This window comes from Haemaphysalis longicornis, unplaced genomic scaffold (genome assembly GCF_048455015.1).
Source record: "Haemaphysalis longicornis isolate Haplotype H1 unplaced genomic scaffold, Haemaphysalis longicornis Haplotype H1 scaffold_3, whole genome shotgun sequence".
Classification (NCBI taxonomy): Eukaryota; Metazoa; Arthropoda; class Arachnida; order Ixodida; family Ixodidae; genus Haemaphysalis; species Haemaphysalis longicornis.
In genome coordinates, this window is record NW_027526335.1 from 35,312,910 (window position 1) to 35,329,387 (window position 16,478).

At 51.0% G+C, this 16,478-nt stretch overlaps 1 protein-coding gene across 6 annotated transcripts in view; it reads right to left on the minus strand.

Moving 5' to 3' along the window:
* Positions 1–16,478, minus strand: part of LOC144174273 (uncharacterized) — a 299,423-nt gene that overhangs the window by 157,329 nt on the left and 125,616 nt on the right. For 2 of the 6 annotated variants that reach the window (XM_077702880.1, XM_077702877.1), the window contains 3 exons: positions 9,197–9,297; positions 4,462–4,611; positions 328–606 (listed from right to left, as the gene is read on the minus strand). In XM_077702880.1, the coding sequence (XP_077559006.1) occupies positions 328–606; positions 4,462–4,533 (351 nt within the window). In that variant the 5' untranslated portion in view covers positions 4,534–4,611; positions 9,197–9,297. Of the gene's footprint in view, positions 1–327; positions 607–4,461; positions 4,615–9,196; positions 9,298–9,415; positions 9,599–16,478 lie in introns of those variants that run through there. The other 4 variants (XM_077702883.1, XM_077702878.1, XM_077702879.1 and 1 more) reach the window with 3 other exon arrangements.

Here is a 16,478-nt window from a genome sequence, read left to right on the forward strand (position 1 = left end):
ATTTTTTAGTCCCTAAATAAACCTACTCCCGCACGAAACAATAGGAAACCAATAGAGTGAGTTATTAAAATATTAAGCGTACAGTTATTAAGTGTTATTAAGCGTATAGTGTATATATGTTTAAAGTGTATAGTGTATATATGTTACAGTATAGTGTACAGTGTTCACACTATGCACTATACACATAAAGTGTATAGTGTATACATGTATAGTGTTCAAATGTTATTTAAGTTCATAGTGTTTGAAGTGTAATTAAGTGTGTACAGGGCGAGTTATTACGATGCAGTCCCCTCCTGGAAGGCGTCTCGGCGAGCGTGCCCTCCTCACCGGGTGGAAGGTGGCTGCTGGCTGCAGGAGGAGGCCGCTGCAGGAGGCGGTCCCCGGGGGGTCCTCGCTGCGGCGGCGCCGCCGCTTGCGGCCGTCCTCCGGCGGGACGGCCTGTGGCTCGTGCAGGTCGGCAAAGATGGCGTCGATCTCAAAGCCGGGGTCGGCCAGCTGGCGCAGGATCTCCTCCTCCTCGTCAATGCCCAGGCCGTGCAGGTCCGTGTGCGTCAGCTCCTGCAGCACGTCGCCCTGGGGCTCCACCAGCACGTTGGGCCCACTGTCCTGCGAGGCCACCACGGGCACCACGGGGTGAGGGTCACTCACGCATGGCACCACCCAGAGAGAGAGACAAGGAACACACACCAGAAGGCACAGCATTTTGACACAATGAGCAGTTAGTACGAACCATGGTCACTCCTCAGTGACATGTTTTTCCCTCGCTCCTCTCTCCTCCCGGGTGATTTTAATACTGTAGCCACTAGAGAGCTTCATGAATGAGCCAAGCATAGGACAAGTGCACAATAGAAATATATAAATCCACTATCAATAAAACAGCACCCTAGTTGGATGAGAGAGATTGCAGGATTTCTTAAAACTTAATCCATAATGGTCATGCCAGAGTCAAGACTACATAGTGAAGAGTTAAGCAAAGCAAAAGATCTGACTGGTTTTACAGCAGGTCATTTTGAACAGCACCAATCAAAGTGGGTGCAGTCTGCTTGGCCATGATGGGCCTCGGTCACTGCCTTTGACCATTGTCAGCACCTTTCCTCTAGAAGATATTCGGCAACTGTCGGATTCAGACCCTCACCAGTGACGCTCTTGCCAGAATGGCTGACATGATGGCTTAATGATGAAAGTCGAATGCCAGCGTCTGACTTTCCCCACCAGGAATGTGGCCTGCTTGGGTTAGGCACCCTTCAGAACCCCTGTCTAGGCTATAGGCACAGACTGAGCCCAATGAAAGTCGGTCATCTGTGAGTGCCTTACCACATCACCACTTATGCTCAACATTCTCAGCAGGTCTCCCTTCAACTCACTGTAAGAAGTGGTTCAGTTATGTCGCGTTGCGAAAGGCCACTCACACACCTTATGTAATGCACCCCCAAAAGTTAATTCCACAAACATTGTTGTTTTCAGGCACAGCTAGAGGCCTCCTGTACAGTCTTGTTTGACAACATTGCCGCCACATAACAGCACCTGGGAGTGCAAGCTTGTGATAGACAGCTTTGTGGTTGGTCTGCGAAATATTGGATGCCTGCCCTGCATTCCCAACTTGGAAGCCTCGAAAGCCAGGACAGCATCTTTGCTGCTGTGCACTGGTGTGGCTATGGGTGTTCCGTAGCTCATCCACCCAGTCTAATCTGAGGCCAGCGCTGCAACGACATAAAGCAGGGTTGCAACAAAGCTTCCAACATGAGCACTCAAATAGGCAGCCTAACAACTTTTGAGCTCTGCCCTAAATGCATTGGGCCTTCAAAGGCCAACTGCACGTAAAATTTTGACATCATGAAAACCCTATTTCCCTATTATAGTCCGCCTTTTCTAAAAAGACTGCAAAGTAGAAAATATGACTGCTAAAACATGCGCATGCACAGGTCAAATGAAAAGGAAAAACTGGGTGCTTTTGAAACCAAACTTGAGAACAGCGCGACCATTGTGGCTCAGTTGAAGTGACACTGCAGCTGGTGAGCGAGCAGCCAACCAGCAGGAGCAAATTTGTGCACCCACGTAGCCCGACCGGTTCTCGTGGCTGGTCAGAGGACTAAGCAACGGCTGGTCATGATGTCAATTCCTCTTTTAAGCTGTTTGTGTGGTCTGCTGGCAGGTGCACTGTTACTTGCTACGGAGCTATTTTAAAGGCTTATGATTGACTAGCAATGCATTTCACGGGGCTACCAGTCATGTCACAGTTGGTTTGGTGGTACGTTCAAAATAAATTTACCTGAGTGCTGTTGGCCTTGAAAGACACAAATCCAAGCGTCACAAGTTTGCAAACAGCGTAGGAGAACTCAAACTAGAGCCAAGTAGAAATGGACAAAAACTTCCCGCTATGTCTCAGGAGCACTGTGACTTGCATCCGTGCATGAGGTTCACTGGACTAGCTACCAACTCTGTAAGCATCTGAGTGTCACAGCATGTCTACGCAAGTCTGGTTCTCTCTGTTTTGCTGCTCCATAAGCGAAGCCCACCACAGTTGCCTCAGGTCCTCCCCAAACGTTGGATGATTGGCATCGTGCTGGCCTCAGAGGCGACTCTGCTCAAGATGTGTGCCCCTCTCTGGTCGACGACTGGATGAAGCTTTGCACTCGAATGGCTCTTGCTTGGTCAGACAAGCAACAGTTTAAAAACCACACAAAACACAACCACACTGCTGGCAAGTGCAGAGGAAAATCCGCACGGGAGCCCTATCACCCCTTCGTGTGCAACAAAGATGTCAATTACCGCAGTACAGTAATCCAGGAGTACTTTAGGCAAGCCCAGCAATTTGTATCTCTGGCATTCCAAACACTTAGTCCAGGAGAAAATGTCCGACAAGAACAACAAAAACAAATTGAAAAGGGCAAAAACTAAGTCCAGGATAATGCATCCTGCAAGGCAGACCGGTGTCTACAGGCCACTTCTTCGTTAAATTTGTTTAACTTTGGTTGATTTAGAAGAACTAGGCTTCAGTACCTCACTCAGCTCCATTCCAGCCACGAAGGATGTCTTTTTAATCCCACCCTCCCCACAAATGCAAGAAGTGCTGAACAACCTTCGAATTTCGCGCTAAAGTGGCACATTATGGGCAGGAGTGACAACAGATGGGCCAACACTAAAAACATAATTTTCAGTGTGTTAGCTCATCTTAGCATTCAAGTGGTGCAATGAAACGGAACTAGAGGCCACACTACAGACGTCCAGTCATGAGTCTTAGCAATGGGTTAGTTCACTGGCCACCAACTGCACAAACAAGATTCTGTGACATCATAAAATGTTGCCGGAAAGTGGCTAGGGAGGCGCCACTGCTTAACATGTTTTCTTTAATATCTCCATTATTTTTTCAAAGTTTGCAATAAAATTGGTATCATTGTTAGCGGGACAAAGCGGTCTTTTTGGTGAACTACACTTCTATTTTGTCTTCATTGCCCCTTTAAGAGTTCCAACTGCAGCCATCAGGACTGCCGCCGTGGCGATAGCCAGACGAGGTAATTGTGGCACGCATGTTTGCCCTATGAGCTACACTACGTCACTGCGTCGTCGTCCTGTAGGCCAACACGCCGGTAGGCAAGAACTACTCCTCTGCTGCCGACACTCCTCCTCCCCCAGGAACGTTTCTCTGCACCACTTGGTGAGAATACTCTCGCGGGTGGCGGGCACGTTCTGCAAGAATGGTGAGCACTGCTCGTCTCGACGTGTTGCCGCCGCATTGTCCAGGACGTGCCATCAGCTTTGTGATCGGACGCCGAGGGTAGGCCCTGTGAACTTAGCACGCTCATGGCCCATGCGTAGCCTACCATCCCAGCACGTCTGCAGCTGGTTGATGGAGGCACAAACTAGTACACTGTATTAACCTTGCCCTGTTGATGCAATCACTATGTGATTACTCGTACTACTCGGCTAATACAGCCCCTGGTTCACTCTAGCCCTTTGGATCCTGCCTACCGTCACCTTGTCGGCAAGTTGAACCAATCATGGCATCCCTACAGACACCGTGAATCTTTGGTGTATTTTGGGGGGATGCTGTTGCCTGCTGTAGCTAGCTACTCAAGGTTTGAGCGGTGTAGCGACACCCTTCATGCCCACACCGGCATCCAGTGGGTGTATGAGATGCCCATGATCTCCACTGTGCCGCAAGAAGTATGCAGCCTACCCCACATGCCCTTGCTTGGCAATACCATACACCAAATTTATTTTTGCTCGTTTGGCTTTCTTTCCACGCCACTGCACCAGCTGAACTGTATTTGAACCTAACGATGAAGTTGTCCACTTCTGCTTGAAAACAGCCCACCCAAGTGGAGCAGATTGCTTCCTCAGAAGCTTCCACTGCACTTTCCCAACGCACCCTGCAAGCTTTGTGAGGTCCCAAACCACTGAGCGGGAAGGGAACTGCTCTGCTGCCCGCCTCTCATTCCCAGCCGTAGGTGCTGCACTTACCAGACAGGAGAGGTCGACCATCTTGCCGTCCGTGTTTGGGCACCAGAGCAGGTCGTCCTCGATGAACGGCATTGCAGGCGGCTCCTCCACCGCCCTCGTGGCCACGGTCGCACGCCAGCCACCGCCCTCCCCCCGCTGCGGCTGCTGCTGCTGCTGGGGGGCAGAAGAGGAAGAGGCCCCGTCAGGGCAGGCCACCACGTCCCTGCTGCTACATGCAGTGTCACGCATGCGTCCCCTCACAAGTACCATCATCATCACCCATTTCCCTTTGCGACGTTTTCTCTCGCTTCTGGTTACCTTGACTGACAGGATTGGCCATGCAGTCGCCCTTCTTAGCAGTGCCAGTATGCTACTAGCGGGAATGTGCTTTCCTTCTCACGTAATTGCTACTTAAGCGATTTCCGTGCTCGGATTTCTTCTGTCGTCATACTGAGTGCATGTCTCCAACACAAGCCTTTATCGAAGGCCCCATCCCATCCGCTAGGTCACCTGCAGCTGCTGCAGCTGCTAGGTCACCTGCCGTCAGCTGCAATCATCGATCTGTGCTTGTCCAAGAATTCCGTGCTCGCCACGCATTCTGCAGGACCCTGGTTTGAATCCCACTCAGGGCAAAATTTACTCCGTCTTTTTTTCAACTTAGCTGTTTGCCTTGTTTGTAGGAGTCTTCCTGAAGACGTAACGTCACTCTAAGTGTTCACTGACTTTAATGTCACCATTTGAGTGAGCCATTTATTGTGCCACCTGTCGGCTCTTTTGTGTGTCATGGACGCCGAAGAACAATGTCGTTACTAATGCTTCCGCATTAAAACATTTATATGCGATGCCTGCATATCACAATTAGACGTCAAACTGTTTTTGAAGCATAAATCTTTTGTATTTTTGGCAGCTTTTTACTGGTTGCTTCTGCTTTATTTCAGGCACCACATTGTGCAGGACAAAGCAGATGAAGCCGCAGGCTAGCTGACAAAGCAGTAACTTACGTACAATGCCTAGAGAGTGCACACTGCATATAGTCATGTACTTCACATTCAGTAAACAACATGCAATATTCGATGAAGCCAGAAAGTGAAACCACAGAGGGAAAAAGATTGCCCTACACTAGCTGCGAAGCGGTAGCCAAAGTAAGCAAGCCCAACGCATGCTTACATCTGTTGACAACCTGCAAACCAATGCACTCATGCTTCACAATGACATGTCACCCACTCACTCACTCTGCTTTCGGAATAGCAATGACGTTCCTGGAGGGCAGCCTTAAAAGCTGTGACTTGGGCTCAAGGGCGATCGCACTCACCCCTTCTATAACACTGTCTGCTATTATTACAGTAGTGAAGAAATGCACGCACAACAAAACCATACCACCCATGCCTTTGCAAAGGTCGTCAAGCAAAGCACCCTCCTCCCTCCATTTAGCCAACAAACCCGGCTGCCTGATGCATTCGCAGGTGAAAAGCAACAAGAGGAACATTGTGTCCCTTCGCAACTAGTTGTACGTAGCAGCCTAGCTTTCAGAAAGAAGCATGATTATGATACATAATTAAATTTACACGTGAATGCCAAGTCACGAAGGCCGTGTTTGTTTAGGGATATTCCAGAAAGAAAAATTATTGTTTGTCTCACTGAGGTATGCCAGAAATGTTGCAAACAATGTGTACATGGACTGATGCAGCAAGTGCACTGTTCATGTAGGGAATTCAATATAATTTTGGCAAATGTAATGGGAGAGCTTAAAAGCCCTCTTCTGTTGGAACACTGTACGATATTCAATAACTCTTGCATCGTAATCATTCTTATCATCATCACCAACAAGAACAGCCCATTTCCACTGCAGATTGATGGCCTCTACCATTTACCTCAAAATGCTACTGCCCTGTGCTGCTTAAGTCTATTTCTTATTGTCAAATTTTTAAAATTCAACCCTTCATTGAGTTATTTGCCTTCCCGTTCTTCTAGTACCATATCTCTCGACAGCCACTCTGTTACCCTGGTCATCCACCGGTTACCATTTTACCATTTTGTATCACTACAAGGCCAGCCCGAGTCCTTTTTTTTTTTTTTATCCATTTGAACAATGGTATTTTCCACCCAAGTTTGTTCTTCAATCCAGGATGCTCGTTTCCTTCTTATAAGTGTTACTCCTATCATCCTTCATTCCATGACCAGCTGAGCCGAACTAAGTTTTCTTTCCAGTTTTTCAGTAAGGCGCCAAGTTTTCATCTTGTATGTCATCACCGGAAATGTTGTATGTTCTTTCAAGTGATAGTGGCAGTTTACTTTTCCTTATTTGGGAGTGCTTGCCAAGTGCACCCCAGCCCATATGTAATCTGCGCCAGATTTCTCTCTCGTGATTGGGGTCAGCACTGACCACCTATCTCAGGTAATTATATTCTTCTACTTGTTCTAGCGTTGAGTTACATATGCTGAAGAGAGCATTTCGGCATGTTTATTCCTCATTACTTTAGATTTATTCATATTTCCTCTACTTGTTCTAGCGTTGAGTTACATATGCTAAAGAGACCATTTAGGCATATTTATTCGTCCTTAGATTTATTCATATTTATTTTTAGCCCCACGGCAATGTTTTGTGATTGTAGTTCCTCAGGCATTTTTTACAGGTGTTCTGCACTCTCACTATGTAGTCTGCAAACTTCAAATGGCTGAAGTATTCTCTGTTTATCCATAATCCCATGTTTTCCCAATCAAGCTCCCTCAATACCCCCTCTAGACACGCTGTGAATAGTTTTCGCGGGATGGTATCTCATCTTACTCCCTTTTGGGTCGGGAATTCCTTGCCGCTTTGCTTTTGAAGGATTATTCGGCCTGTACATTCCTTATATATGTCATTTAGAAGTCTATGTAGGTCTCCTCAATTGCTTGGTCTTTTAATACTTCCAGCACTGCTGCAGTGTTTACTGAATCAAACACTTTTTCATAGTCTATAAATGCCATGTAGAGGAATTTAGTGTACTCTGTGGACGAGGATGTGATCCATTGGTGAGTATCCTTTCCTAAACCCAGCCTGTTCTCTGGGTTGTTGAGAATCTAGGCTGCCACTTATGTGGTTAACTATTACCTTGGCAAACGGCTTGTATACAACCGACAGTAGGCTGATGGGTCTGTAATTCTTAAGATCTTTGGTATCTCCCTTCTTATGAACCCGAATTACGTTGGCATTTTTCCAGGCTCTGGGCACTTATTGAGTTTTTAAGCATGCTTAAAATAGTGCAGCAAGCTTTTCCAGTACCGTATATCTTCTACCCTCTTTAAAAGATCCACGGTTATGCCGTTGTCACCTGCAGCTTTTCCTCTTTTCATGCCCTTGAGAGCCTTTTCTACTTCCTCTTTGGTTACTAGTGGGACATCACAAGCTAAGCTAGAACGCTCAGTAGTTCCCCCTCGTTTAACGCCGCTAGCGTATAGCCTGGTGTAGAATCATTCTGCTACTTTTATTAGCTCGCCGTACCCTGCTTGTCTCTGAGTGTGTACATTCTGTCTTTGCCGATAGCTAGCTTCCTCTTGGTTGCTTTTAAGGTTCTTCTTATTTCCAGCGCCTTTTCGATCTTTGCCATGTTGTGGCCACGAATCTCATTCATTAGCTTTTCTTCTCCTAATAAATTTGACAGCTCCGTCAAGTAAACTTGGTCTACCATCCCTGACAATTTCATGTTCTTACGTTTTGCAGTTACCTGCTACATGGAAAGAAAACATTCGGGCAACCACTGCAGGAAGCGGGGCTCCAGTGGCAGCACATGTTCTTGTGCACTGATACGTGTCGATCGAGTAACCTTGATGTCCGTGCAAATTTAACCGTCTGCTATCTTTTCTGTCTTGTTACTTCCTTTATTTACTTGGCACGTTTTGCTGCTTGGAAAATAAGTTGTCTAGCGGCGTGCCATCTGTCTCCCGTGTTCAAAACTGCCTCCCTTCAGGAAACAAATCAACCCCCAATTCCCAGTCTTACTTTGGACCTCATAATTTGTGCTTTTTTACCGAGCCAGCAAAATGCAAGACTGATGGCGTGTTTGTGCCACTCCCGCAATCGCAATTACGCAACCTAATACAGTGTCGCGTATTTTCTACACTTACGAAGTGCGCACGCGCGCCAGTTAAGCGGCCGCCTCTCGCGGCAGCAGCGCGCGTTGGCTTCTTCCACAAGACGCGCGTGCTATGCGGCGAAGACAGCAGGCTGCGGTGCCGTAGCAGCTAGCTACTTCATTCCAACTTCCAGTTTGTCCGTAACCGCCCACATGGTCCCTGCAAGCTTTTCCAAATAATATTCTTCAACTTGAACTCTATTTATTCGAAAAAGTGTTTGGGCCCCATCAACTCCGAATTCAACGGCACCTCAGTCTGTTGCCTTCGCCGCATAACAACCCGGCTAGTGATGAAAGCCAACGCTGGCTGAGATAAGATCCACATGCATTTGATCAACACACAAAACGCAGACAGGTAGCGAAAGCGAAGTAATTGGCTATGTAATGAGGTAGCAATGAGCTGGTGCGAAGGGCCCGGCGGCGCATGCAGTGCTCGCGCAGACAACCAGCAGCCAGTTACGCGAAAACACGTGCCCTTCAGAACTGAAGCGATGACGGAAGGCACGGCTCTGCAAGAGCAGTTCCTCACGGAAGCGCTTCCGTCAACATGATTTCGACACAGCGCGCCCGACGGCTGCGCATCGATCCCGACCGGAGACACCCGCGAGCGGCCGGCTTGAGAGGTAGCTGGTAAACGTACGTACCCACTGCGAGCTCGCCACCGCCGCCGTTCAGACGCAGTCGGTCGTCAGCAGGATGTCCCACCACCTCGGAATAGTCCCATCACAAGTGGAAGCGGCGTCGGCTGCGGAGAGAAAAGAGCGAGCGAATCAGGCGGTGAACGCGCCCTGACATTCGGCAAAACCAACGTGACAGGCACGACGGCGTCCGATCGCCTGCGAGTGAGAGCGCCGAAGGCTTACCACGGGCCGTGGTCAGTGCGCGGAGCGGTTCGCTGCGGGTGACACTACTTGAAGCGGCACGCTTGCAAACACTGCGGACAGCCATCGCTAGGGGCAGCGGGTAACCGCGTCGGAGATGCCACAGCTGACACACGCGGCCAGCTGATCGCGAAAGGACGAGCGCCCTCCCAGCGACCGCTCCTCCTCCCGCGCGCCCCGCCGGAAGCGCCGCTTGTTTTGCAAGGAAGCTAGCTCGGGGGCGCGCCAATTTCGGACCGTCGCTCAGCGCCGGTGCAGGACGTCGATCCAAAGACGTTGAACAGCGCCGTGGCGCGCCCGACTGGTACCAGAGTTATTCAATACTTTGAACATTGAAGGAATCTGCTAGCACCTACGCCGAATGTGACCAGCACTTGAATTGTTCGCTCAACACGCTCAGAGGGCGGTCGACGCGTCATTACTACCGTCACAGCCAGAGTCGTTGTGCCGCAGCCGATGGGAGTGCTTCAAAGCTATCAAACTATTGGATAAGCTCGAAACGTGCGTTGGAGAGGATGGTGTTTAGCACTGAAAAAGAATTCCCGCAGGAACACAAAAACGCACTTTTTCAGGCACCAGCAAACGTGGCCGTACATAACACTGCAGCGTTGTTGTCATGCTTGCATATTATAACCATTCCATCGCAGCTCGAACAGCAAACCTGCCCATGTCTTTTTCAATTCTTTCTGAAGTGTCATGTACTGCACTCCATCATGTGCCAGAGCGGACAAGTACAAACACTAATTATGCGCTCCGCATGGCCGAAGAAATCGGAGCAGGGGGCCATGGTGTGGACCCTGCGTGCGTGCATGCGACGAAATCTGGCGGACAGCCGGGGCGGGAGGCGCGCAAGGTGCACGATGGCTTCGCAGGGGGGCCGGGGGGCTGATCTCTGCAGTAGCCGCCTGCTCAACAGCAGTGGGGCCCACGCCTGCCGCTCTTTCGATTGCGCGCTAAACGTGCATGCCATGGTGCGCTCACCTCGGCTACGTTCAGGGCGCAGCGATCGATTCTTTGGTCTCCGCCCCGTAAGCATGTTCACGTGAATCGGCGATGACCTTCATCGGTCACTGATATCAGTGGGCATGTGGGTAGGCATGTTATTATCGACGCCACAGCCAAGGGGTGGATCGGCCGTGGGCCGAATTTGGAGGCAGTTGTACTCGTCGCAGCCGAATTGGTATCGGTGGATCGGCCGCGAGCTACCGTATAAACCGGAATATAGGTCGAGTTTTTTTCAAAAAAAAAATCCGCACAAAAGTCACCCCTCGTCTTATATAGCGGTCATTGGCAGAATGTAAATCCTTGTGTGGCCACAATGTGCAAGCGCAGTCCGTCGCCATCGCCATTCGTGTCGGACTGCTCTCTCGCACGATCAGGCCTTTATTTGATTTCGCTTTTCTCTAGTTTTTCGTCTTTTACTGGTTTATTGTGCGTGCGTGCGTACATTTCTGTACGTCTCTGTTCCGAGATGAGTGGCGGCAGTCGACGCCAGTTCACCGCGGCGTTTAAGCTGACGGCGATTGAGTCACCGAGCAGAATGGAAATATGGCGGTGCAACGCCAGTTAGGCGTTTCGGAGAAAAGTGTGAGGTACTGGCGGAGCCAGAAAACTAAGCTGTGCGCGTGCAACCCCCGAAACCGATCGTTCCGTGGACGTCAAGCTGCGCACCCCGAGTTGGAGAACAAAGTGGCGGACTTCGTCCGGGAACTTCGTCCGGGAACTTCGCTCACGATCGCTCCGGATGCCATGCGCGGACGGGCTCCGCGAACTGTACAATGATAGCCGGCGACAACAAAAGACCTATACGGGGCGGTTGCGACCGTGTCAAGCTGGGTGTCCTTCTCTCGGCAGTCGCTGCCCGACGACATGGTTACACGAGCGTTCAGGAAGTGCTCCATCAGCAACGCGCCTGATGGCATGGAAGATGACAGTGCGAAGCAGTCATCCTTGGACGACTCTGAGAGCTCGGACGAGTGACTTCGGCAGGCATAGTGAGTGTCAGTGACGGACGGGAGTCGAAAATAAATATAGACATTGTGAGTGCGCTTCTGTGCCGAATTATTTTTTTTTGTCAACTTTTACCACCTCAAGGTAGGGGGTCGACCTATATACCGGGTCGACCTATAATCCGGTTTATACGGTATCTGACGGCATTGTCACGGGCCAGTCGGATATGCTGTTAGGAGATATATTGCGCTCTTACTGTATACGTATATAACCGATTTTCTCCAAAGCCCAGCCGAGCACTTCCTACTCGTGCTACTCGTGATCGCGGTTATGCTGGTGCTGGCGTGTGTTGGAAAGCGTACTGCCACTTCTCCGCAGCGGCGCCTATTTCTTTGTCAAGCATCGCTTGACCACGGGTGCCACATTCCGTTAGAAAGTCAGTGCAGGAAGAGCGCTTTCGCTGCGATGAGTAACTTTAATTAAACGTGATGATAGGAACCGACCTAAGAGATACTTAATTTGACCACGACAAGAATGCGTAGAATTGATATAAGAAAGCATTTTTCCAAATAAAGAATAGCTCGGGGAAATAAAAAGAAAGGCCGCCAGCCGGAGAACCGCCAATCGCAGAACAAGGCGTACCAAGCGCTCCCATTGTGAAGCTGCAGCGACGCGTGTGTGGCTTGAAAAAATACGTCATTCTTCGTCGAGCTGAGGCTGGAGTGCCGCTCGAGAGCTCCCGTCCGAATAGGTGCACCTCGCTCTCCACCATCCCGCGGTCGACGCCTCTCTTGCCACTGTGCTTTCGAACCTCCTCCGATTTTTTTCCCTTCCGGCAGAACTCCTCCCTCCCTCCCAATAACCCGCAACCCCCTCCGAAAAAAAATTCTGGATACGGCCCTCGTCGCCACCTCCTCCATCCCTTCTCTGCCAGGCATGCGATGTCCTGCTGGAGACCACGGCATGCGGCAATGCCCCCGGACCCACTGGCCCCTTTCACGAACGGAGAGCGCTGGGCAGCTCGCACCGTCCCCTCTCAAACTAGCCTCGCCGGCTACAAAGAAAGGCTACACCACTACCAGCGGCCAACGATGCTGGGCCTCAGCGCGTGCCGTTAGGCCTAACGTCGAATACCCAGTACGGACGCCAATGAGATGGGAATTGCGGCTTTGGTGACGCCTCAGCGAATGCGATTTTTCGTACCGACGCCCGATTCTCGAACAAGGCTGTCGCCGGAAAGAAGCGACTTGAGGCTCTGCACGTCAGCGACGAAACCTTGACTTTTGCAAACGGTGTTGGAAGAGACCCGAGCTGCCTGGATTGCGCGAGTGATGCGCAGCGTGAAATTCACCAATCGAGTCCCTGAGTCTCATTTATTTTCACGGTAGTCAAACGGAGGACCGAACGACCGCGGCAGCTGCCTCCCAACGGCGAAGCTCTGTCCCGCTCGTGCCATGCATGACTGCCGCTTCTGACATGAGCGCGCATACTTTGGCAATGCATAAGGAGAGCTCACCCCATGACATTTGAGACCCATATGCGGCTCCAGTGCTCAGCTCCATTTGCTCACACACACACGTGCCTCACTTCCCCAGAGGGTCTCATGGCCGTCCTTAATAAAGTGTTTCACTCACTCACTCACTCACTCACTCACTCACAAGTGCACAAAGCTCGCGCCGTCAGGCAGGGCATCGAATTTGTGTTTCCAATCGCGAAACCATCATCACCTCACTACACCCGCACGCTGCGAGTACCCGTTGGCCACGTTAGTATACCTCGAAGCGCAACGTTGGGCCTGCCAGCAGTTTGCCGCGACGCTGACGCCGTTAATACAACGTCAGGCAACAGTTCCGAAACTCCGAGACCATATCCGCCGCATCACCATGGCCTGAAGAATATGATCCCTGTCTACAAGCACTACTCACCAGTCACCTCACATGCATACATGCACTATACGTGGCATGCATGCCACGAATTGTCAGCCGCACACCGCGAACTAAACGCATTCATTCTCAAAGCTACAGGACTGCCCTCGGTGACCCGGTCTCCTTGTCGAGACACAACCCGTCTAAGCACTTATCGAGGCGCACAAAACGAGCCAACTTAAAAAAATCATGCACCCCCCCCCCCCCCCCCCCGCCCTCCCCTTCCCCGCCTATAACGACGACAATGGTTGAATGCGAAGCTTTCTCGTCGAGATTCTTTGGTTGGCCAATCCCACACTGCGAGTCTGTGGTACTATGGCGGTGCCCACCACTTTTCTAGAATACCCACAGCAACTCTCGGGTGTGCACACCCTATAGGCCTAACGTTTGGGTTTGGGGTGTACGGCGCAAATCGGTACCTGCATGCTGCTTGGCGTTCGTTTCGACCATGTCGAAATGGAGCAATCGGATAGACGCCGGCTTCATGACGCGAGGGGCGGGGTTCTTTTTTTTTTTTTTGCGATATGCCCTTTGGCGTTAAGTCCTAGAGGTACAAGTTGGCACCCGTCCGATCCGGCCACGGGAAGCGCTTTTTTCTTTCACTTCACACACGATCATTCATAATCATCGTCAGAGAAAGCTGGCTTTCCAGCAGGGCGTATTGGCGTACAGCGGCATCAGTGAGGGGCAACTAAAGCGACACTTTAATACTGCTACCGACCGTTCCGTTCTACGGCGACTAGGGGGTGGTACCCACTCCTGCAGCGTTCCCAAGCTTACCAACGCATCCCAGCGACTATTCGCAGCAGGATCGCAGTTTCACCCACCCCTCGTCATATGCATATCCCACTCGCAAAACAACCAAGGTCGGCAGTTAAGCTACGCTCCGAATGCGACTCCCGCTTAGACGGAAGCTACCATGCCAGGTGGAAAGAGCAGCATATCTATTGTTCTCCCCTCAACGGGCAGCCTTTCCCCCTAGCCCATCCTCAAGACAGCCGACGTCCACGCTGCCCAGTAGACCGCCCTCGCCCTGGCCGTTCGCACTGGCCTCGAATGCGTCACCATCCCGACTCGAAAGCAATTAGCACGTAGCTACAATCCGAACGGGCTGCACGCACCCCCCCCCCCCCCCTCCTGATTTCCACCCAACGGCTGACGCGTGCTTCCAAACGCTTCGCTGCACAGAGCACCCACGCGATATATCTGTTCGCGCGATGCAGAACAATAATTACACGTGGTCATTGGCTTCCCCCAAATGTAAAGCGACCTAAAGCATATCAAATCACTATTGTTAACACAAACAACACGTAGATCTCAAATTAGAGATACCTGCTGGGGCTCGAACCCAAGCCGTCAGTGCCACTTGTCAGTACTCGACATCGAGGCCACAGAGTCCGAGCGCTGGGCTCCCTTTAGCAGGCGCTCAAAAAGAATAACGCGCGCAGTGACATCCTACGCGTCACATGGGTGCGCTGTGCAGCGAAGCGTTTGGAAACACGCGACCCGACAGCAGCATTGTGTGCATCCCGCTTGGACGCAGTTGTTGGCGCCGCCCGAGCCGGCAGCACGAGATTGCCTTTTGTTTTTCAACCTTTTCTTCTTGGGCTGCAATTAGTCCTCTTATGGACACTGTTTAGATTCTGTTTTTAACAGCGGAGCTGTTGTGCAAGCCGGAAGTTTGGCGTTGCAGGTAAAAATATTAAGGAAATGTGGAGCGCTCGTGAACGCGTCCTCGCGGCGACCGCCGAGCGTTCCCCGCACCCGCAGCGGCCTTAGAAAAAAAAAAAAAAAGCAAAGCAAAACTGGCAAAATCCACGAGGAGCGAGAAAATTTCGAGCGCTCGTGAGTGCGTGCCTCGCGGCGATCGCCGAGTTTCCGTTTCAGGCAGTGGCTTTGCAAAAAAAAAAAAAAAAATTACGCCCACCTCCCCTCGCGGGAACCCTGGTGTGATGCGACGCTGAGGGGGGTTCAAGCGCAATCGGAGAGCGACCGTCGACCGAAAGGCCGCCGGAGAGCGGCACACCGGTTATATGCGCAGCGCGCCCGAAGGAGAGGAAACCGCGGAAGAGAGTACTGCACATGCGCCAGTGTGTCTGCCGCGGCTATGACGCAACACAATCCAACACAATCCACTTTAATCCAATCCAACCCAAATCCAACCCAAGCCAAGCCAATCCATTCGAATCCAATCCAATGCCCCTCGCGAGAGAGGGGCATCGGAGAGGAGAGGGGTGAGCGGCGGAGAGCGCAGCTCGCGCGGCGAGGAGAATGGGGGAGGGGCGGACGACAACAACGCCGACGACGGTGCATGGACAAGGCGAGTGAATGAGATGCAGTCGCATCTAAAAAAAGGAACACGACAGTATCGATGCATATGACGGTGACTACAACTAGCACAGTGCAAAGCAACGACGTAACATGTAAATAAACAATTTCAAACTTGTAAAATTGCGTTGTGATGCGTCCTTGAGTGGTCACGTATAAAGAAATCCAGCAGCTTCGCTATGGTTCAAGTCTTGCGCGACATGGTGCAAGCTTCGCCAGTTGAATTTGTGGAAGTCTACAATGCTGAAATTTGCGTCCACTACTCGCCGCGAAGAAGACGACGATCTCTTCCATGCATATGACGACGATGACTAGCACCATAACCAGTGGCGGATCCAAAGGGATCCGCCACTGAACAAGGGAGCTCCCACCCCCAAGACACCTGCTCTCTCCCCTTGCTTTCCCCTTTCATACCCATGTCCGCCCATCCGTTTCATCCACCAACAGCGTAACGTTCTGTGCATTGCTTCGGGCTCATAATGAAGCATGTCGTCTTCGCACCGTCCCACATTTCACCCCCTCCCCCCTCACCCACCCCAGCGGCTCGTCAATGTTTCCCATTCCCGCTGCGTTCGCTGCCAAGCGCTGCCCAAAGCAATGGGCTATGAGCAACGGAGCCGATGCAGACGACAAAGAGTGAGCAAAAAAAAAAAAAAATCACCCAAAATCTGTGCAGCACCTTTGGTCTCTTTTATCTGCCTGTCCAAAGCAGTTCTGAGCAGCTCCTGGGCAGTGCAGAACTGCCCCCGCACAAGGCCAATGAAATATGTGCAAATGGGCGAATCAAATACGGAGTTGGTTTGGAATGGGAAAATGAAGTATGGAGCTGGTTTGGAGAAGTT